Source organism: Acomys minous (genome assembly GCF_964271855.1).
Source record: "Acomys minous genome assembly, chromosome: 7".
NCBI lineage: Eukaryota > Metazoa > Chordata > Mammalia > Rodentia > Muridae > Acomys > Acomys minous.
In genome coordinates this window covers 72323614-72347809 of record NC_140488.1, presented here as the reverse complement: position 1 = coordinate 72347809, position 24196 = coordinate 72323614, and the positions used below count along the sequence as shown (strand labels likewise).

Below are 24196 nucleotides of genomic sequence, written 5' to 3'. Positions count from 1 at the left end.
CTTCTCTCATTGCATTGGTACTTTTATTCTCTAGTTCTCACTGTCATGTCACAGGTTCATTTCTACAGGTTTTTTTTGGGTTGCCTCTGTACCACCTGCACTGCAGAAGGGTCTGGCCCATCTGACACTTCAAGGATGCTCCTTTAGAGTTTTTATTTTCATGTTTAATATAAGGTAATAAGATACAGGGTACCAAATGCCAGATATTAGAGGACAAGAGAGGGCAGAGTGAGATAGGTCTGTCTTTTTTTTTTTTTTTTGGTTTTTCGAGACAGAGTTTCTCTGTGTATCCCTGGCTGTCCTGGACTCACTCTGTAGACCAGGCTGGCCTTGAACTCACAGCAATCCGCCTGCCTCTGCCTCCCAAGTGCTGGGATTAAAGGCGTGTGCCACCACCATCCAGCGGTCTGTTCTTTTATATACTGGGCAAGGCCACATGCCCCCATGTAGGTAGGCAATGACATCACAGGTAGGCCGATTGAAGCAGAATTCTGACATTCCTCCCTTTTCTTCTAATTAAAAAATGAGGAACATTGGATTGTTTTTATGTAAGGTAAGTTAAAGTATATAGATGTAGGTAAGGGAGAAAAGAGAAAGCAAGAGCAACAAGATGTCCAGATGATCTGGTGAAGGGGAAGGAAAAGCTCTGTCCTGTAAGTTCAGGGTAGAGGGCAGGCTATGTCAGCCATGTGCTGCAGCAGATAGGAACCGAGGAGTGCTGGGAAAAGCTGGAGCTGTTTGTCCTGAGTCGGGAGCACACCATTTCAGCCTTTTGTAAATGGATAAGGGGTGAAGAAATCTTAACTACTTTCTGCTGACAGTGGGGTAGCGCTAAGGGGTGGAGGTTAAAAGGCTGAAATGTTGGCCAGGTTCTGGAAGAACGAGATGTTTCACTTGCTGTCCAGGGTTTGAGAACATCTGTGGCTAGTAGAGGCAATGCAAGTCCAGCCACCATGATCTGTGAGGTTACACTGGAGCAGCTGTCGGTAGTTGCTTTGACGATGTCCTGGATGTGGGAAGTCTGGCAGGATATTGGAACATATATGTGGACAGAAGAGTGCTGCTCAGCTGCTGAGCTGGCCTGGGGACACAGCCTCCTACCTTTTTGGATTGGAATTTTTGGAGGCCATGGAGCGGCAGAGGCAACGGTGTCAGTTCTCACCCAGTGGGAACTGTCCTAGTTGTAGGTCATCGAGAAGAACCAGCCATATGTTTAGTATAAGATAAGACACAAAGTACCAAATGCCAGATATTAGATTATATGAAGTTTATTAAATGAGCATGGGCGAGAAGGAAAAGGGGAGGGGTACCCCAAAGAGAGACAGACAGAGATAGAGGAAGAGAGAGGGTAGAGGTAAAAGAGTAAGGGATAAGAAAGGGAGGGACGAGGTAGTTCTGTCCTCTTATATCCTGGGCAGGGCCATGCCCCCATGGCAGGAAGGCAATGGCATCACAGGTAGGCCGACTGAAGCAGAATCCTAACATGACATTGGGATATGCAAAATCTGAACACCTTGTGGTGGTTATGGGTGAACATTATGCCATGGCTAGGATGAATGGTGAACAAACATGGAAACCTAGTTACAATCTGACTTTAAAGAAGGGGGAGAGAGAGATGGGTTGAGAAGCAATCACATTTAGCTATTTAGTACGCAGGCATACAGGCGCGCGCGTGTGTGTGTGTGTGTGTGTGTGTGTGTGTGTGTGTGTGCGCGCGCGCGCGCGCGCGCGCTTGCAGAATCTGGAAAAGAGCATTATATCCCCTGGAAGTGGAGTTGCAGTCATTTGTCAGCATGTAAGTACATTGTGACCAGGTCAGAGATGAACATCAGATGGCCTTATTTTATGACTGGGTATCAATGACCTTGGAGCTCACTAACTGCACTAAGCTGGCCAGCCAATGAGACAAGTGTCTCTGCACACAAGGACTGAAGTTACAGGCACATACTACTACCCTGAGCCTCTATGTGGATGTTAAGGACCCGAATTAAGGCCCTTATGCTTGTGAGCCAAGCATTTCACTGACTGAATCATGGAATTACTTCACATTTAACCATTTCAAAGTGTTTGGAGCCAGTTAGGAAAGAGCAAAAAAATGTTTGGAGGAGTCAGGCTGTCCCTTCCCCTGCCCTCATTTCTTATATTTCTTTTTTGATCTTTGAACATGGGTTGCGATGGTATCTCTTCTGGTTTTGTATGGAGACAGGGGGTAGCTTTGTAATGAGCAGCCTTCCAGCAAACTGCAGAAACAACTTCAAAACAAAGCAGGTGTGGAGAGCTTCAACATCCCCATCCCTCTCATCATTTTGAAGATTCTCTTCAGTGAATTTCTGTCTAGGCTGTTCCTTTTCTGGAGGGTGGCCTGGGATGGGGGTACGTGTTGACACAGAAGCTTTCTATGCCTCTCTTTCTCAACTGTGAGTCTGCAGTCATTGACACCACTACAAAAGTAACTTCCTTGTCCTTGTCAGCAAGATCATGGATGTCCACATGGTTTCTGACAACACCACAGACCACGGACATCCACGTGGTCTCTAGTGGCAGTACAGACCACACACATCAACACAGCACAACCATGGACATAATCATAGCCCTCAGTGAGAGCATAGACCAAGGACATCAACATGGCCCCAGGCAGTAACGTAGACCACCTTCATCTATATGATCTTTGTTGGGAACACTGGCCACTGACATCAAGTGACCCTCCCACACTCACCCGTGCCCCTGACTACAGCAGGACCACTGGTCCCAACATTGTCCCTCTGCTGTGAACAGACCATGGGTATCAAGCTGATCTCAGATGGCCGTGCAGGCCACTCACATCAACATGGCCCCATGTGGCAGCACAGTCCACCGACAGATTAAAAAATTTTGGCCTATGGTTTTATTATTATTATCTTTTTAGATTTCTTTTATTTGTATGTGCATTGGTGCTTTGCCTGCATGTATGTCTGTGTGAGGTTGTCAGATCCCTTGGAAGTGGAGTTACATACAGGCAATTGTAGACTGCAGTGTGGGTGCTGGGAATTGACCCTTAATGCTCTGATTCCCTAGTACTGGGACTACAGGCATGCACCCTCACCCAGATTACATGTTTTTATCTTAATCACATTTCTTCTTCATATTGCAGCCTCACTAGTACCCTCATAGATCAGCTTATACTGTTATTTAAAACAAAACAAGCAAGCAAACAAACAAAACTTTTGGGCCTGGAGAGGTGGTTCAGTGGCTTAAGGACATTGCTGGATTTTGTTTTGTTTTGTTTTGAGAGAACCCAAGTTTAGTTCCCAGCACCATTAGACAATTCACAACCACCTGTAAGTTCAGCTCCAGGGGCTTTGATGCTCTCTTCTGACCTTTGTGGGCACACAAGGACGCATACATATAAACAAAATCAGAAATGAGCCTTGAAATTAAAAAAAAAAAGTTTCAACGATGTAATGAGGGGCAGTTAAGTATTTTCTATGAAAGGCCAAGGGGCAGAGTTCAAATGCACAAAAACTGTAATTGCAGCTTTGGAAGGCTGAGACACGGATCCCCAGAGCAAGCTGGCTAGCAAGACAAGCCACGTCACTGAGCTCTCGGTCTGACTGAGATCTTGCCTCAGTCAACGAGGTGGAAGAGTGACTGAGGATGACTTCTGACATTAAACTTAGGCTTATATATGCACACACGTGTGCATATGCATCCATACATGTGTGCCCACATATGTGGACAAAATGCATACACACCCAAATTTGCAAAAAGAAATGACAGAATGGGTAGACCAAGGAACTTTTTATTTTTTTCCCCTTCAACCTTACTTATAAACTACATCCTTTAAATAATGTAAACACTAAAGCCCCCAAATCAGTTATATAGTTGCCGCTGAAGGACCTAGGTCCATGTCTCCCCTCATGCCCTCTCATGCTTTCCTTCATCTGATTCCTCAGCACTCTGACTTTTCTGCAGTTTCTTCTGAAACAATTACTCAGAAAAGAAGAAAACCTGGTTCCTATCCAGAATGGAACAGATGCTTATTGGACCAAATGTTGAGGATGCACAGGATATGTCTTTTTTTTTTTTTTTTTTTTTTGAGACAGGGTTTCTGTCTGTAAAAGAATTCACAAAGATCCACCTGCCTCTGCCTCCCGGGTGCTAGGATTACAGGTGTGCACCATCATGCCCAGGGCACAGAATAAGTTTTTGTTTGTTTGTTTTGTTTTGTTTTGTATGTGTGTGTTTCAAGATAGGGTTTCTCTGTTTAACCTTGGCTGTCCTGGACTTGTTTTGTAGAGCAGGCTGGCCTTGAACTCACAACAATCTACCTGCCTCTTCCTCTTGAGTGCTGGGATTAAAGGTGTGGGCCACCACGCCCGGCCTAGGATAATAAGTCTTAAAGAACAAATACTGTAGCCTGCAAGTGGAACTCTGTCTCTGGTGTTATTCTGGAGACACTTTTCCTGGGTTGGAATTAAGGCTGCTAAACTAGGGGAAATATGACCAGGTAGAAACCAAGGTGTGAAATAAGTACCTTGGCTTCTACTCAAGGCATAGGTCATTTATCAATCTGTGTGGGATGGGTGGTACCTGACAGACGGCACTGTTTCTGTCTATTTGGGGGCTACAGTTATCCTCCCCCTAAATGGAGTCAAAAGCTATTCATCAGATGAAGTATCCAAGGGCAACCTGAAAAGTTAATGTTTTATAGACTGTGGAGTGACTTACAGTAGCATAGCCTGATCTCAAAAGTGGTGAAGGTCAGAGGAGAGATCTGATCGACGTGGTGATGTTACAGAAGCAATAGAAGGGTCCAAAGAGCCTGGCCCCATCATTGGAGAACTGACTCCAGATTCAAACTTAAATACAAGAGAGCAAGGAGGATTCCTAATAAGTCATTTCCTCCAAGGTGTGGTCGGCTTAGTTATGTCATGTTATCTCATGTGTTTCTGCAAGATGGCCCAAAGGAACCGTGATTGCAACTGGGCATGGTGGCCCACACCTGTAATCCCAGCATTCGGGAGCTTAAGGCAGAAGAACTGCCTCTCTGCACATGGTTGCTGATATGCACACTCCCTTTCTCTCCCCCCACCCTTCCCTTTCTCCCTCTTGCTCTTTCTTTCTCTGACACACAAACATGCACTAAAGAAAGAAAGAAATGTAGAATATTATAAGAAGCTATAGGTCATTTATATAAAGATGACTAAAGATCAAGGAAGTACTTTTAGGTGAGAAGGGATTTTTCAGATGGCAAAATAAGGTTTTTATCCTAAAACTAAAACATTGTTCCAAAATGGAATCAAGGAGTACAAGGGAAGAGCCAGAACATGTAAGATCAGTGCAAAAGGCCTGGGTATGTCAGAAGAGGTTTGTAGAAGAGAAAGTCAGGCATGCGTGGCGGTGCACACACGGATCCTACTTGGGAGGTGGAGGGAGGAGAGTTTGGAACTTGCCTGAGTGGAGGCCAGCCTAGACTACCTGGTGGCCCTGTCTCAAAAACAAAACAACCAAGATATATGCATGATTGAAAAGAGAAATCTTTTTTAAAATTAGCTAATATTAGACTTTTTAAAAAGTGCTTCTCTCATCAGTTTTTCCACAGACATTAGAAAGAAATTGGAAAAGCAGCCAGTGGGGCTTCCAGATAACCTAAATCAACATTCATTTGGCTTTTGAAAGAATTTTATACAATATATATATATATATATATATATATATATATATATATATATATATATTGGTTTTTCGAGACAGGGTCTCTCTGTGTTAGCCTTGGCTGTCCTGGACTCACTTTGTAGACCAGGCTGGCCTCGAACTCATGCCATCCGCCTGCCTCTGCCTCCCGAGTGCTGGGATTAAAGCCGTGCGCCACCATGCCCGGCTCACAAACAATATTTTTTAGATATGTTTTTATTATTTTATGTGTATGAGTGTTTTGTCTGCATGTAGGTCTGTATGCCACATGTCTGTCTGCCTGGTGCCTGAGGAGGTGATGAACCTCCTTGTGGGTGCTGGCAATCCAACCTGAGTCCTTTGCAAGAATAATCAGTGTTCTTACACACTGAGCCAACTCACCAGCCCTGCTTTTTGAGTTTTTTGAAACAAAGAAAAAGAGAGACCAAACAGGGGCCCAGGGAAAATCATATACATACAAGAGCCTGGGAATTTGAGAGGGAGAGTGTGTTTGTGTGTTTGTGTGTGTGTGTGTGTGTGTGTGTGTGTGTGTGTGAGAGAGAGACACCTGTGGAGACCTAGGGAAAGAACCGCCTACAATGGAATGAAAAGAAACCAGGGCTCCACTGTCTTGGCAGAGAGAAAAGCCAGTATAAGGGAGAATGTGTTACCCTCTGGAAAGAGGAGAGTCCTCAGTTCCCTGAGAGTGGTCCAAAGTTTCCTAGCAAAGCCTTCCTCAAGTGACTGAAGATAGTCATTGAGAGTCTTTGGGTAACTTTTTAAAATGGTTCTAATTAAATATATACACATACATGTATATATGTATGGCCATGTATTTCCTTGCTGTGTTTATGCGTGCATGCATGTTCAAGTGCATGTATCACAGTACACATATGGAGATCAGAGGGACAGGTTGCCAGAGTTAGTTCATCCGTGATGAGGTTCCTGTGGAGTGGATTGAACTCAGGTCATCAGGTTTACTGGCAGGTGCCTTTATGTGTTCAGCCTTGGGAAACTTTAAAAATATATATTTACTTTTGATTTTTATACATGCATGCATATTTGCCTGCATGTATGTGCAGGTGTGTGTGCGTGTGTGTGTGTATGTGTGTGCGCGCGCGCGCGCGTGTGTGTGTGTGTGTGTGTGTGTGTCCAGCTGGAGAAGGGGTGCAGAAAAGGGTGTTGGCTTTCCCTGGAGTAATAGGTGCAAAAAAGTAAGCACTATTATTATTTTGTTTGGTTTGGTTTGTTTTGTTTTTGTTTTTGTTTTTGTTTTTTTTTGTTCTTGTTTTTCAAGACAGGGTTTCTCTGTGCAGCCTTGGCTGTCCTGGGGTCACTTTGTAGACCAGGCTGGCCTCAAATTTACAGAGATCTGCCTGCCTCTGCCCGGCTGCAGGAAGCACTTTAACCTACCGAGTCATCTCTCCTGTCCTGTGGCTCTTGGTACAATTGGTAAAATGAGAATCGTTCTTTTTTAAAGGCAGGTTTTGTTCTCTGCCCTTGTTGATAAGCCAGGACCCATTTCTAATTTATGTTGTAACCAGTACTGGTGAGAATGTCAAAAAGCCAGAAGAGTAGTACTGTCAGCCTGGCCCTATGAGTTGTCCTATAAATGGCCTAGGGACAAGTTAGGACATTGAAAGTCTTTATCCAAAATTAGGGGCTATTCCCAGGGCTGTGGCTGACTTCTCCAGCTAACCTTGTAACATGTGGATAGCCACAGCAGTTACAGCAGCTACCGCAATGCTGGCAGCTAAAAATACAGAACCGCCTCCGATACTAGTCTCAGAATAAAACACAAGCCCATCTCCTAGAGAAGCAAAAAAGGAAAAGAAATTGCGGAGGGGAAAAGAAAAACTAATGAAAGAAAAGGTGGACAAGAAAGGCGTGAGCATATGAAAAGAAGCTAACACAGGCAGGCGCGAGGAGAGGAACCGCAAGTGGTCAGCCGTCTGGCGGAAGCGGCCACTGACCATCTGGGTCACGTTGCTGGCGGAGCCATTTGAGCAGAGCGCCAAGGCGCGCGGCCGGCGCAGGGACTACTTGGCTGTGACGCATGCTACCCTCCGCCCCGCCCCCCCCCCCCGGCTACCCCCCCCCCCCTTTCGTGGCGCCAGAGAGACAGGCTTGTATAACATGTAAGATGGCGGCATCGACACATTTGCGCACTTCCCGGGATAGCAAGATAGAGGATGACTCTAATAAGGAGAGTGGAGAAACTGTCCAGTTACTGACTGTGACCTGGTGAGTGTCGGTCCTAGAGGGGTGGCCAAGGCAGCAGTCACCACATCGACCGCATGTTCTGCTGAGTGGGAGGAGTAGCCGGTTCGCATTCCCCATTTCTCCACTAATTCGTAATCCATGATACGTGATAAGTGGTCAGTCCCCGCATCACCGGACCTCCACAGATGGACCTGCCAGGCCGAGGACGCTATTCCTGGGACAGATCCTGTTTTGGAGTTTCCTTTCGTTTTCCTTTGTCTAATTGGGGTTTTGTGGATAGTGTCTCCAAAATGGAGTGTTTACTTCAGCTCCCCAGGGGCCTCCAAGAAACAGCCTAACCTCTTGGACCTCAGCCGTTTCTCATCAAAACTTAGTAGTTTGATTAAAAAAACAAAACCAAAAACTAACGTGTTTGTAACGTTACAATAGAGCTTAAAGGATGATCTGTGTTCTGTTGTTGGATACTTATTTGTGCAAAAGAAATTACAGCATCTCACTTAGGCATTGCTGAATAAAGTAGGAATCGTTACAGCCATTTGGAAGCATTAAAGTAGCAACATTTAGGAAAATACGAATACAGACATTACTTGACCCAGCATTTGGAATACCGAGTTCCAATATCTGGAACTCGGTAGTCCGACCTTTAAGGCTTCATCCTTCCGAAAGAAAAGCATCAGTATATAAACAAGGATACCTAAAAGAGGATGCTGATGCAGCTTGCTTTCTGTGGCAAGTAACAAGAAATAACCTGTGTGTCCACCAGTAAGCCCGTGCTAGAAAAAGTTTGTATGTTTTGACTCTTTGGTATAAAAGATACTATGATAGCTTGTTACGTTGAAAATAAGTGCCAGGCACAGTGGCACACACCTGTAATCCCAGCACTCAGGAGGCAGAGGCAGGCGAATCTCTGTGACTTCTAGGCCAGCCTGGTCTACAAAGTGAGTCCAGGACAGCCAGGGCTACGCAGAGAAACCCTGTCTTGGAAAAAAAAGAGAAAGAAAGAAAAGTTACAGAACACTATGATCTCATTTTTTTCCTGTATATGTATAGGGGTGACAAGAATGTTAAAACTAACTTTAAAAATTATTTTGGCTGCTTTATGTGTTATGAGCTACTTAAGACAAATAGAAACATAGATATCAAACATTAACATAGTTTAAGTTTTGCCATATCTGCCCACAATTGCGTAGCACTCTTTTGCCATGCTAGAGTAACTGTTTTTAGTTTAGTGATTTTGTTTATTTTTTCCTTTCCCCTTAATATTGGCTGTGGAACCCAGGACCCTGCAGTCCTGAACTATATCTAACCTCTTACTTTTAAGGTTGATTTTCAATTGTGTGTGTTTTCTGTGTAGGTGTGTGCGCGTGAGTACAGTTGTGGAAACCAGAAGAAGCCGTAGGATCGTGTGGAGCTGTAGTTCCAGGTTTGTAAGGCCAGGGACATTTGTTTTGAAACAAAGTCTTAGGGAGCTGAAGTGTCCATGGCTCTGGCTGCCCATTTCCAGGTACCAAGTGCTGGGCTTACAGGCTTGCATCACCATGCCCAGCTTGTGTCTCTTATTTTAAGATAGTCCTGTGTTAACCCAGGCTGGTCTTGAGCATGTAATCTTTCTGCCTCAGCCTCTCAAATAGCTGGGATTACAAGCCCAACTTTTCTACGTCGTGTGTGTGTGTGTGTGTGTGTGTGTGAGAGAGAGAGAAAGAGAGAGAGAGAGAGAGAGAGAGAGAGAGAGAGAGAGAGAGAGAGAGAGAGAGAGAGGAAGTTCTAACTTGGCTGGTATTTTGCATGGCAGCTCACAACCCCTTGTAATTTGAGTTCCAGGGGACTCAAACCCTCTTCTGACCTCCTTGGGTACCAGGCACATGGTGCACAAACATACGTGTAAGAAAAACATTCATAGACATGAAATCAAATAAAAAATTAAAAATTTTTAAACAACAAAATTAAGAAACTTTTTTTCTTTTGGTTTTTCGAGACAGGGTTACTGGGTTACAGGCGTGAGCCCCCGTGCCCCACTAGAAACACATTTTTACTTGCACAGGGCATTACAGAACAAGAATAATGAGTCCATGCAGTGATTAATATTTATTAATTATGGATATGGGGCAACTGTTTCCACTACGTAGACAAAGGAGGCTTTGAACAGAGTTAAAAACATCCATGAGTCCTTTTAAATGGCTCTGCATGCAGGCAAAGGGAGTCACATTATTTCAGTCACGGGAATGCTATAATCCTCAGGACTCTAATGGCCTCGATTGAAACTGCGCTTTTGAAGAATTAATACAGTAATATCTTAAGAGAAGAGATACAAACAGGGCATGGTGGTCAATGGATCTTTCTGCAGAGCAGCAGTGGTTCAGCACTTTGACTCAGTAACCGACAGTCAATCAGCCAGTCATGGCTTCAAAGAGATGCATGCGTGGTCCAACAAGAGAGCATCAGGACCCCAGGGATGAATCTGACCCTCTTTGACACCACAGCTTACCATGATCTGTGGAGATTTGAAGGCCAGAAATCAGACAGATTAGGCTCCAGCATTAGGCTGTACATGAGAGTCCCCCAGAATGATCTTTGTGAGGTTCAGGAGAAAAAAACCCTGCTGCTTCACTCTCTGGCAACATGGGGGGTGGGGGGGGGATCTGAAAATGTGCTCCTATGAACTTCTTCCTGGCGTTTTTAAGGCAGGATCTTGCTGTGTGCATCAGGCTGGCCTGGAATTCCCAAACCTTCTGCTCCAGACATGGTTCATAGAACTTACAGCTATTAACTGATTTTCAGCAGTTGAACTGGCACTGAAAAAGCAGACAAATATTTCAGTTTAATATTCCAGCGTTCATTATATATTTAAGTCTGATATGAATACATGCTGGGCTATTTAAACCGTGTCTTTTGCCTTTCTTGTGCTGTTCTGGTTTCCTTTCTATTGTTTTCATATGACACGCTGGCCAAAAACAACATGCACATCCAGATCATAAAAATTAACTTTTCTGGCCTATAAATGGGGTATATTTTTCCATTTAGGCCTTCAGATTCTTTCATCACTGAGTGTAATGGTATATGCCTGTAATCTCAGATAATTCAGAGGCACTCGTGAGGATTGCCGTAAGTTTGAGGCCAACTTGGTTCATATAGTAAGTTCCAGGCCAGCTAAGGATGTAAAGTAAGACCATGTTTCCAAAAATAAATCAACAAAATAAAAATCTTTCATTAGTATTTTATAATTTCTTTCTTTTCTCTTTTCTTTTTTCCTCCACTTCCTCCTCCTCCTCCTCCTTCTTTATTTTATTTTATTTTATTTTATTTTTTGAGACAGGGTTTCTAGACCAGGCTGGCTTTGAATTCAGAGATCCACCTACCTCTACTTCCTGAGTGCCAGGATTAAAGGCATGCGCCACGACTGCTTGACTTACACTTTTCGATATACATGTCTTTGGTTGATTTTATTTCTAAGCATTTTCGCTACTGTCAATGCAGTTGATTCCATGAAATCCTTCATAGATTATTTCCTGTCAGTGTGTAGATTTATTACCTATTTTTGAAGACTGACTTTGTGTCCTGCAATTTTACTGTATTAGCTCTGACAGTTTCTGGTGGAGTCTTTAGAGTTTGCTGAAATGTTATAAGATGATGTTATCTGCAAACAAGGAAAATGTAACTTTTTCTTTCCAACTTAGCTAACTTTATGTTTTGTTTCTTGTGTATTGGCTCTGGGCAGTACTTTCTTTGTTTTTGTTTTTTTCGAGACAGGGTCTCTCTGTGTAGCCCTGGCTGTCCTAGACTCCCTTTGTAGACCAGGCTGGCCTTGAACTCACAGTGATCTGTCTGCCTCTGCCTCCCGAATGCTGGGAAGGCAGTACTTTCTATACTATGTTGAATGGAAGTGATAAAAATTTTTCTCCTTCGTAGCACCCAGTTTGTTTTCTTTTTCTTAAACACCCCCCTCCTCAGGATTAGAAATGGAACTCAGGCATCACTGTACCGCTGAGCCACATCCTCACCCCTCAAACCTTTTCTTTTCTTTTGAGGCAGGGCATCCTTGTAGAGATGTGCCACTGCACCTGAGTTTCCTTGGGATAGTCTACCTAGACAACTGATCAGTCTTCTGCTTTTTCCTCCCTTTTTTATCTTCAAACCTTATTGCATTGACTAGGAGCACCACTGCTCTGGACTGGCGGTAAACGACGTCTCTGTTTTATTATCTTAAGAGAAATGTTTCAGACTTTAAGCATTTTTGTGATTTTTATGTGCATACCCCTGTTGTGGTAGTATTTCCTTCTATTCCTATTTAGCTGGGGGCATATATATATATGTGTGTGTGTGTGTGTGTGTGTGTGTGTGTATACATATACGTATATATACACACATATGTGTGTGTATAATTTGTATTTTATGTGCATTGGTGTTTTACCTTCATGTTTGTCTGTGTGAGGGTGTCAGATCCCCTGGAACCAGAGTTACAGATAGATAGTTGTGAGCCACCATGTGGGTGTTAGGAATTGAACCCAGGACTTCTGGAAGAACAGCCACTGAGCCATCTCTCCAACCCCTAGCTGAGAGTTTTTTTTTAAGTATTTATTACTTCTATGTGTGTTTAGATGAGCTTATGTGCACCACATGCATGCAGGTGCCTATGGATACCAGAGGGTGTCAGATCATCTGTAACTGTAGTTAATGATACTTAGGAGATAGAAGCAGGAGGATCAGGAGTTCAAGACTAGACTCAGCTACATGATGAGTTCAGGGCCAGCATGGATGGTATAAGATTCTGTCTCAAGTCAAAATCAATGAACTATTGTGCTAGCAACAAACCACTATAAATTGAATTTTTAAGAAATGTATAAATTGAAACAGGGTTTCTCTGTGTAGCCCTGGCTGTCCTGGAACTCACTCTGTAGACCAGGCTAGCCCTGAACTCAGAAGGCATGCACCACCATCCCTGTCTTTTGCTTAGATTTTCATTAAACTGATTTGTGACACAGGGAGAAAGACTGGAAACTATATATGCCTAGATACAGCTTCGCTTGCCCTTCGCCTTCATTCAGTATTCTAAAGAAAACTGCACAAGCAGTTGTCTGTCTAGATCAGTGGTTCTTAACCTTCCTAATATTGCGAACCTTGAACGCATCATCATGTTGTGGTGACCCCCCCAACCATAAAATTATTTTCACTACTACTTCATAATTGTAACTTCACTACTGTTAAGGATCGCGATGTAAATATTTTTGGAGGCAGAGGGGTGCCAAAAGGGTCGTGAGTACCACTGGTCTATAGGCTCAACAGAAAGTCCTAGCCCACTCTACATTTCTCTTAAGTTCAGTGAATTCCCATAAAAAGCCCTTTTCTAGCCCCCCTTAAACTATATATATCCCCCACTTTCCTGGTCCCCTATGGAAAATGAAGGTATAGGTAAGCTTCTGAATTCTGTTAGGTTCGTGGATAGTTATGTTGACTTTGCCAGCCCTTTTTCTTACTTCATCTGTCCCTTCCTTCTAGTGAACTTTCATACAGGGCGGGTTGAGTGATGAGGCAGCCTAATTTTCTTGTTTTGCTAGCCTATGGTTCTTAATTCTTCAGTTTGTTGCTTTCTGGGGAGTTAGGATTTCCTGTTGCTTTGCCACCAAGTTCTCTATTGTGATTGGGAGCACCCTTGGGCTCCCCTCCCCCCTCCCCCCACCCCATTGTGTTCTAAATCAGTTTTCTTGAGGATGCCCTTCTGGGCTCCTTCCTTCATCCTGGGCTAAGTGTCTGGCCCACAGCTCTGGGGCTGACGTTAGAGCAAGTGGCTCACTTTTCTTAGAGTGATACCCCAGATTTATAGAGTGTCTGACAGGGAGTCATAGCCTCTGGTTCCCTAAATAACTATCACCCTCAGGTGGTTTTGGTGCTGTCTCAGAGGTCTTTTCCACGTAACTGTTGTCATTCCTTTAGTTTTCCTTAACTTTTAGTGCTGTGCGAATGACTTTCTTTAGCCTGGTGACTGCCAGGGAGTGTGCTGCATCTGCTAGTTTTATTATGTCTTAGTCTTAGAAATGATGCCCATGGTGGTTCCCTACTCATACTCCTGCACCCTGCCCCCTCCCCTAATTTTGGACTCAGTATTAACTTCTACCTAAGTCTCTCTCTTTCTCTCTCTCTCTCTCTCTCTCTCTCTCTCTCTCTCTCTCTCTCTGTGTGTGTGTGTGTGTCTGTGTGTGTGAGTATGTGTGTGTGTGTGTGTGTGAGTGTGTGTGTGAGTGTGTGTATGTGAGTGTATGTGAGTGTGTGTGTGTGTGTGTGGTTTGTTTGGTTTTGGTTTTGCAGGTCCCCCCAGACTGTTCTGTTCTTGTTCTTGCGGCCGGTGTTGTTCAAGGGTAATTTCTCAGAACTCTCGTTCTGGGGACTCTCGACACGTAAATGGAGAAAATCCCCCGAGAGTGAGCAAAACTCCTCAATTTTTGTGCTTTTTAAATTCTTGTACTGACTAGCCACTTCACTTGATGTCTTAGTGAGGAGGGGCTCAGATCCTCTGGAACTGGAATTACACACAGCTGTGACGGCTGTGTGGGTGCTGCGAATGAACCCAGGCCCTCTGCAAAAACAGCCAGTGCTCTTAACCAAGCCATCTCTTCAGCCCCTAATTATCAATTTATTATTCACAATCTCTCCGCTTTCTTTCCCTTTGTGATAGAGTCTTATGTAGTCCAGAATGACCAGAACTCTGGATCTTCCTGCTGCACCTCCCAAATGCTTCCTGCCCTAAAAGATGGCAGTGTTGACTTTGTCTAGTTTTAGCCATTTCCATGAGGAGCCTGGGTACTTCCACTTGAAAAATGGATTTAGAAGGTAGAGTGTGAGTATTGAGTGTCCTTTAACTGTGGCATTGCTGCTTCTGGACTGTCTAAGCCCTGAGCTAGAAAATACATGTGCATAGTCATTCTGATGCCTGATGAATTCTCTTCTGTGTTATTTTTTTTCTTTTCTTTCTTTCTTTCTTTTCTTTTTCTTTTCTTCTCTTTTCTTTTCTTTTCTTCTTCTTCTTCTTCTTCTTCTTCTTCTTCTTCTTCTTCTTCTTCTTCTTCTTCTTTTTTAATTATTTGAGACAGGGTTTCTGTGTAGCCCTGCCTGTCCTGGGCTCACTATGTAGACCAGGCTGGCCTTGAACTCACATCAATTCACCTGCCTCTGTCTCCCGAGTTCTGGGATTAAAGGCATGTGCCACCACGCCCGACTAAAAGCCTTTACTTGGTGGGTTTTTTGTTTGTTTGTTTGGTTTGGTTTGGCTTTTCGAGACAGGGTTTCTCTGTGTAGCCTTGACTGTCCTCAACTCACTCTGTAGACTAGGCTGGCCTTGAACTCACAGGGATCCATCCACCTCTGCCTCCCGAGTGCTGGGATTAAAGGCCTGCACTACCACACCTAGCAATTATTATTTTGTTTGTTTGTTGCTGTTTTCTTTTTTTGAGATAGGGTTTCTCTGTGTAGCCTTGGTTGTCCTGGACTCGCTTTGTAAACCAGGCTGGCCTTGGAACTCACAGCAATTCACCTGCCTCTGCCTCCTGAGTGCTAGGATTAAAGGTGTGCACCACTGTGTCCGGCAGTATTTGTTTTTGTTTTTGTTTTTAACTTGCCTCTGACAATAGGAAAACTGGTACTGAAATGTCTAATCCCTTCTGTGTTTGACTCCGTGTGTAAAGGGGTTTCCTGGCTGCAGATGTGTGGAGAAGTCCAGATTTACAAGTTAGCATTAGGAATGACTGCTCCTTCCAAGCTGTTTCTAAACAATGTAGAAGTTTTTCCTTTACCTTTCCTCATAGATGTCCTACACATTTTCTTTTGTACCTTTAATTCTAAGATTCTTTTGAATGAACATTTGTATAATGAATGAAATATTTGTCTATTTGTTTTAAATCTGGTCAATTGTTTTACCATCTTTTGTTAAAAGATCACCCTTTCCCGGTTGTATGATGATTGCATGTCTGTGAAAATCAATTCTCAAGCCGTGCTTGGTGATACTAGCCTGCAATTATAGCAGGAGGGAGAAGCATGAGGATCAGAAGGTCACAGCTCACCCACCTATAGAGTTCAAGGCCAGCTTGGGCTACATGATAACCTGGGTCAAGAGAGTGGCAGGGGGGAAAGAAAGAGGAAAGAGAGAGAGAGAGAAAAGACAGACTTTTGTAGGGCGACTTCTTGGATGCTTTTTTTTAAAAGCTTGTGTGATTCTCTACAGTGTGTGTGCACGACTGTGAGCTCACATGAGAATGGAGGCTTTTAGGATTCTGTCTCATCATCCATCTTGTTTTGATGGAGGACCTCAAAGCAGCCGGCTCCTCCTATAGTATACCTAGTCCAGTTTGTGGAAAAGCAGAGAGCTCATGCCTCCTACTTCAGATCCCAGGGCCACGTCAGGGTAAAGACACTTGCTAGTCTGACAACTTGAGTTTGGTCCCTGGAACCAACAACAACAAAAAGCTGCATTCAGTGGCACACATCTGTAATTCCAGTGCTCCTGCCGTGAGATGAGAAGCAGTGATGGAAGAGGCAGCCAGAAGCTCGCCCAGCCAGCTAGCAGAAGAAAGCAGCACAGTGGCAGGCAGAACTGACCCCTGAATGTTGTAGTCTGACTTCCTCCCGCGCTCCATGGCGTCACACTTCAACACTCGAAGGGGGCACCCTTAGCTGTCTCCCTTTCAGCCTGGGAGGGTGATCTAAACCCCAAAACATCAGGATTCTTTGATATCACTCCATTTCCTCTCCCTTCACCTTGCCATCTGTATGGTTTGAACAGGGCCGCTTCGTCAGTGGCACCTTGACCTGTGTCTCTTTCTCAACTGGACTGGAACTTTCACCCCGGTACACTTAATGCTCCCCAACATAAATGTTGCTCCAAATAGCCAAAGCTTCCCAGTTCTTTGGACTGCTTGCATGTGGGATAAAAGAACAGCCCTTGCTTCCTGTGGGTGGCCTAAAGTGTCACCTCAGACTATTGCATACTGTGCCATTGGCTCCCACAGTGATGGGGTAGCTGAGCAGATTTTTTTATATAACAACATAATAAATATATTGTTCTACTTCCCTATTCTTGAAGTCTGGAAATTTTTTTAAATTAGCAAACAAAGCAGTGGGTTTCCTTACAGCATTTGCATCCATATGCCATTATGTTTATTTTGTTCTTTCTCCTCCTCCTCCTCCTCTTCCTCCTCCTCTTCTTCTTCTTCTTCTTTTTGACAGCATCTCTCTACATAGTCCTGGCTGTCCTGGAACTCTCTATGTAACGGTTAGGGGTAGGGGTAGGGTTCTTCAAGACAGGGTTTCTCTGTGTAACAGTGTAACAGCTCTGGCTGTCCTGGAGCAAAGACTTTTTTTTAAACTCCATTTTGTTGTGGACTGTCCCATCATGACAGTTGTTATTATTAATCATTAAAACAATATTCTTTAAGTGTTCTAGATTTTATTCTTTGTTATTTTAAAAGTTATTAGTGTGTGTGTGCACATACACTTGCACATGCATGCACGCTCATGCACATGCATGCACATGCACACGCATTGCTGTGGCATGTGTATGGAGTCATAAGACAGCCTCGTAGACTCAGTTCTCTCCTCCTGCCTTTATATGAGCTCAAGGATGGCATATGCCTTTACCTGCAGAACCATCTCTCCAGTCCTTCCATATTATTTTGATCATAACATCATAGGTCTTAAAATACACTGTTTTCATCCATTAAAAATTACAGAGAAAGGTCATGTGTAAAGGAATAGCATCGGTTGTCATTGTACTGATGGAAGAGCTCTGCCTTTCCATTATGGTGCTTATTACAACAGTCTATGCATGTGATAACATGCAGTGTTGATGTGGCTTGGGTATCGTGCTTTATTTATGGGAAATGTGATGCCCTGGGGAAATCTGGATGGTGTGTGCAAGCTGGCTATATTGTCTTTGCCTCATACTAATACTTTCCTAGCACAACATGTAAAAATGGAAATGATCAAGGTAGTCTGGGGCTGGAGAGATGGCTCAGCGGTTAAGAGCACTGGCTGCTTTTCCAGAGGCCCTGAGTTCAATTCCCAGCAACCACATGGTGGCTCGCTCACAAATGCCTGTAACTCCTGTTCCAAGGGATCTGACACTCTCATACAGACATATGCAGTCAAAACACCAGTGTACATTAACTAAAAATAAATAAATAATTTTTGAGAAAGAAACCAATCTCAATATAAGAGAATAACAGTTTGCAAATAATAGGGAGAAAAAAATGAAAACCTAACTGAACAACAACTGAAGGAGGATTAGTAGGGGTTGGGGATTTAGCTCAGCAGTAGAGTGCTAGCTAGCAAGGCTAGCAAGAGCCTCAGGTGGAGGTGGGGGTGGGAGGGTGGGGGAAGGGGGAAGGGGAAAGGGAGTGACAACAAAATAACAAGAAAACTAGTAAAGGAACCGGACTCCAAAATGGTACCAGAGCCTGAGCAGAACTTTTCATAAATGAAACAAGTGCTGAACTGAATGGAAAAATTGTTCCAACAATTTATGTGAAAACAACTCTAGTTTCTCATTAGTAATTAAATAAAACGCTAAAAACAAATTTGTCAAGCAGAAAGATGAAGATATAAAATAAGAAAATGAGAGTGGATTGGTACACATTCAGATTTACAAGAGAATAAAACCATAGAGGTATGTATTAAAGTTTTCACATGAATATTTCAAAACAGGACTGTTTAATGAGTACAGTGATTTATGAAGGTGTACATAACAAAAAGATCCAAGTTGTTACTTTAAGAATTCAGTATCAGAAGAGGGATAATAATATGTAAAAGGGTTCCTGTCAAAAGTAAGCTTTTAGCATCTTAAAATAGAGTATCACAACTTCATTTTAAGGATGCTTCATGGAACCTACAAACAAAAACTAAAGCAGATAATAAAAAAACAAAAAAGAGAGACTAGCTTAATCCCAGCACTTGGGAGGCAGAGTCAGGGGATCTCTGTGAGCTACAAAGTGAGCCCAGGACAGCCAGGGCTGCACAGAGAAACCCTGTCTTCAAAATCAGAGAAGAAATAGCCAGGCATAATCGTGCCTTCCTATAATCCCATCGCTAGGGAGGTAGACACAGGACTATCATGATAAACTCCCGGCTAGTCTGGAAGAGAGAATGAGCTCAAGGACAGCCAGAGCTACATAGTGAGACCCTATCTCAAAGAAGAAAAAAAAAGTGGGGGGTGAGGGGTGGGCAGCTGGATCCAGTAGGCACTCCTGCAATCCCAACACTCTGGAGGCAGAGGACGGAGGTGGATGGATTTCAGTGAGTTCCTGGTCTACAAAGCGAGTCCAGGACAGCCAAGGCTACGCAGAGAAACCCTGTCTAGAAAAAGCCAAAAAAGAAGGGAAGAGGAAAGATTGAAGCAACAAAGCGAGAGGGGAGGGGAAGGAAAGAAAAAAGGAAGAGAGGAGAGTGGAGTGTAATTCTTCCAAAATCATTCTATGCAGAGCAATGCATTGCTGTGTTACTTTTTCTGAGGATATAGAGACAAACATCTATTTACCACAAATAAGGCCCCAACAGCCCAGCCATAAATACATTAATTAATGAATTGATCAATGCTTCCCTTTGGGTCCAGCTTAGTGAACCATTGAGTTTACTAAGCTAATTTACAAGCGCATAGATGAGGGGTTATTTACAGGAGTATGGGTGACTCCAAAACTTCTGCATCCCATTCCAGCATAGATGACAACTTCCTGAAAGCTGCATGGATGGAGTTCCCCATTCAGTCAACATTTTATATACTCTAGCACCTGGAGAGGAGTGAATATGGCTCCCCGTGACCGGTCTGGCTGCAGCCTGGCCTGCAGGCATGCCAGGTGGATCCTGGCCCACTGTTGCTCAACACTTTCACGAGCAGCATCATGCTGGTGGCTGCCTGCAGTCACACATTGGGAGCATCACCTCCAAACGTCCTTGACTTGATGACGATGCTTCAAAGAGGACAGCTACTATTCTGATAGCTGCCAGAGCCTCAAGGACTCTGGAAAATAATGGCTGCCCCCCCCCCTTCCCCTTCTGCAGACTCGTCAAGCTAGCCATCTGTTTCAGGCCCTCTTTCTCTGCCCTCTGTGGACCCCAAATGACTCTTTTACTGACAGTGACTGGAGGCGTCCTAGCCTGGTTGCTGCTGAGTTCCAGGTCATCTCCCTGATAATCTTCACTTTGAAGGACAAACAGACCTTCATCTTTCTTTCTTTCTTTCTTTCTTTCTTTCTTTCTTTCTTTCTTTTTAATTTATTTGTTTATTGTATATGAGGGCTTTATCTACAGAAGAGGGCATCAGATCACATTATAGATGGTTGTGAGCCACCATGTGGTTGTTGGGAACCGAATTCAGGACCTCTGGAAGAGCAGGCGGCGCTCTTAACCACTGAGCCATCTCTCCAGCCCCCAAGACCTTCAGCTTTCATACCAACCCTGGTCACTTTTTTTTTTTTCTAATTTCATTAAGAGATTATTAATGCTGCTAATGCACTGAGCAACACGGCAGGGGCTCTTCAGAAAGATAAGGCCCAGGTGGCAGAGTGAGAGTCTCTTGTTAACATTTTAGAGAAAGGGTGAGGTTCTACAGCACATGACTGATGGACACGCTTGCTGTCTCATGCTGCCTGGCAGTGGGGAGGAAGGGAACCTGTTAGCCTGGGGCCAATAAGCTGAGTCAGCTCTGAGGGTGGGGAGAGGAAGAATCTAGAAAAACAAGTTAGTGGAAGAACTTTGCAAAATAGCATGGCCTGGCTAACATTCCTGACTTTCGTTTCTCTCAGATAGGCATTAGAAAACCATGAGGGTTTGTTTTTCTTTTTTTTTTTTTGTTTTTGGGGGTTTTGTTTGTTTTTGCTTTTCAAGACAGGGTTTCTCTGTGTAACAGCTTTGGCTGTCCAAGACTCTTCTTGTGGACCAGGCTGGCCTGGAACTCACTGAGATCTGCCTGCCTCTGTCTCCATACCTGGCTGAAGGTTCATTTACAAAGGTGCATTAAGCTTTAAGTCTAGCTACAAAGGAACAGAAAACACTAGTCCCCACTAATGTCTTCTAGTCAACCTGTTAGGATTCGGCTTCAGTCTGCCTACCTGTGATGTCGTTGCCTTCTTGCCATGGGGGTGTTGTCCTAGCCAAGATTATAAAAGGCCAAACCCTCCTTGTGGCTCTCTCTCTTACCTCTTTCTTCCTCTCTTCCTCTTCCTCTGTCTCTGTCTCTCTCTCTCTCTGGGGTACCCCTTCCCCCTTTCCTTCTCTCCCCATGCTCACTTAATAAACCTCATGTAATATAATATCGGTTGCTGGCATCTTATTATCTTATTTCTTTTTTTTTTTAAAGATTTATTTATTTATTATTATGTATACAGAGCTCTGCCTGCATGTACATCTGCAGGCAGAGGAGGACATCAGATCACATTACAGATGGCTGTGAGCCACCATGTGGTTGCTGGGAATTGAACTCATGACCTCTGGAAGAGCAGTCAGTGCTCTTAACTGCTGAGCCATCTCTCCAGCCCCCTATCTTATTTCTTATTTTAAACATGAAACTACCTATTTCTTACCCCAACACCTCTCTTGAGCTCCATCCCTCACCCCACCTAGAAGTGTAGAGTTACATTATTCACAGCTAAACTCACCTGCATGCTCATGCAGCTGAGTAGCCTCCAAATAAACAGGATGTCAAATGTAGAGATTAACCCATGCATAGTTTTTTGTTGAGAAAAGCAAACCAACCAACCAACCAACCAACCAACCAACCAACCAAACCAAACCAAAAAAACAAACAAGCAAACAAAAAACCGTGAAAATGTGACACAGGGAAAGATAATACCTAGTTGAAATAAAAATCTGGATTGTGCTCTCCAGATCATTAAAAAAAAAAAAGCATTGGAGGATGACAGAGAAAAAGGGGTTTAGGGTCTCCACTCTTGCTGGCTTCCAGGCATTGGAGGATGATTGGGGGAACCCAGATTGTTGCAGGACCATCTGAGTGTGGATCAACTGCAAGATAAGAGGAGATAAAATTTCAACAGAAGTTGAGTTCACAAGATCCAGAGCTGAATAGCATCACTAGTAAGACTATAATAGATTCAACCTATTTCATTATGAAGATCCAGAGATATCATTCAGAAGCAGCCAAAGGATGGTAACTGAGTCGATGGCTTTAGGTGGGCACCATGATCATCCTGTTTGGATGTGATCTTTTCTGCTGCTATCCCCTAACTATGAGGATGACCTCCAGAGCAATGCCAAGCCCAAGTACTTCTATATGTCTGCCTACTATGGGAGGGAAACTCTGAGAGAAATCCTGCTGCCAAATAGATCCAGAGGAGGAAGCTGGTCTCTCAAATACATAAAACATGATTTGGTAGTGTTTGAATGATCAAAACTGGTCAAGTACAGGCTGGAGAGAAGGCTCTGTTTAAGAGAGCTTATGTTCTTCTAGAGGGCTCACATTCAATTCCCAGCACCCATGTCAGGTGGCTCACAACTCCGGCTCCAGAGGACCCAACACCTTCCTCTGCTCTCTATGATCACACACACATGTACCATGTACACACACACACACACACACACACACACACACACACACACACACACACACACAAATAAATGAATGAAGGCTGGAGAGATGGCTCCCAGCTAAGAGCACTGCTCTTCCAGAGGACCCAGGTTCAATTCCCAGCACCCACATGGCAGCTCATAACTATTTGTAACGCCAATATCTGACACTGTCACACTGACACAGATGCAGATAAAACACCAATGCACATAAAATAAAAAATAATAAATTATTAAAAATAAATTAATGAATAAATAAATTTAAAGTACTGAAATAAAATGTAAAAATATGATTTCATATTCTATGTGTTTTATGACATTTAAGACTTGTTTTTGTTTGCTCACTTAATAGCACATTAATAATAATATGCTATTATTCCTTATATAAAAATCCATATTTATATTGCATTTTGTAAGAGAATATGAACATGAGTTTTACTAAGGAAACAAAAGTATGTTTTATAAAAAGTTTTGAGTTATTGAAAGGAAATGAATGGTTTCCTAAATGTGTATCATTTGTGAGAATTTCTAGTTAGTATTCTGAACAATTGCTATTTTGCAAAACTCACGTTGACTTGCTATAACTTGTAGGAAAGTATTCCAACATGATTAAAGCAAGTATCGGTAATAAGGCCTTTGTCTCTAATGAAAGGCTAAGGTAAACTTTTCTTTTAGCTCTGTTTAGAGGGTGAGGATGTGGGAAGATGATCTTTTTAACACATCTGTGTACTTTGTGTCTCTATGGACTAAGTAGGAAGATAACTCATCCCAAACGATGCATGTGATGAAGCCATCCGGTAAAGTGTTAGAAGAGTCCTTACTGTAAAACCATCCATTCTGCAAGGAAGCTCCTTAAGCTCCTTAAGTTCAGGAAGTAAACAACTCAATTATCCCCTCTCTACTGGTAACTGGGGACAGGTAAAGCTGCAGAACTCCTGCTGACTTCCACCCCTTTAGAGGAGTCTGAAGTAGAGCATACTTCACTTTCTTTTGATTTGATTTGTTATACTTTCCAAATACTTAACTGTTTAGTTGTCAGCACCCATTGGCACTATTTTATTAGCCTTGTGTTCACTTCTTTTCTTTGTATCATGTTCTTACATTTTTGTGGTATTTCAAACTTTCCCCTATCTGCTCAGTTATTTTTGAAGCTACATTGTGATAGTTTTTCAGTACTATGAACGTAATAAATGAAATGTGTGCCTGATGGTAGTGTTAGTCAGCTCTCCCCATATCTGTCCATTTTTCAGGTCTACCCAATCCCTGATATACAGCAATATTAAATTAAGGTAATTTGTAACCCTCCAGTAGCCTCTAAGTTCAAGTGAAAGGAAGAGATATGTATCTTTAAATTAAAAACAAGAAGTGACTAGGGTTAGTGAGGAAGGCATGACAAATCTGAGATAGGGTTTCTCTGAGTTCCAGGGCAGCCAAGGCTACAAATAAAAACCCTGTATGGGGCACAGGGCTGGGGTGCTGAGGGGCTGGGGGGTGCGGTCATGGATGGAGGGATGACTCAGCTGGCAGATTGCTTGCCAGACAAGTTGAGAACTTGAGTTTAATTCGCAGGGCATAACATACACACACACACAGACAGAGACACACAGAGACACACACACAGACACACAGACACACACACACACAGACACACACAGACACACACACACAGAGACACACACAGACACACACAGACACACATACACACAGACACACTCACACACACAGACACACACACACACAGACACACACATGAAAATAGATAGAT

General features: G+C 43.3%; 1 protein-coding gene across 3 annotated transcripts in view; it reads left to right on the top strand.

Moving 5' to 3' along the window:
* Positions 1-7752: 7752 nt before the first annotated feature.
* LOC311602370 (uncharacterized protein) overlaps positions 7753-24196 on the top strand; it is a 40904-nt gene continuing 24460 nt past the window's right edge. For all 3 annotated transcript variants that reach the window (XR_014780733.1, XR_014780734.1, XM_084790322.1), the window contains exon 1: positions 7753-7896. Coding sequence is in view for 1 of the 3 variants with exons in the window: in XM_084790322.1 (XP_084646448.1) it covers positions 7796-7896 (101 nt within the window). In the remaining 2 variants the exon portion in view is untranslated. The remainder of the gene's footprint in view (positions 7897-24196) is intronic.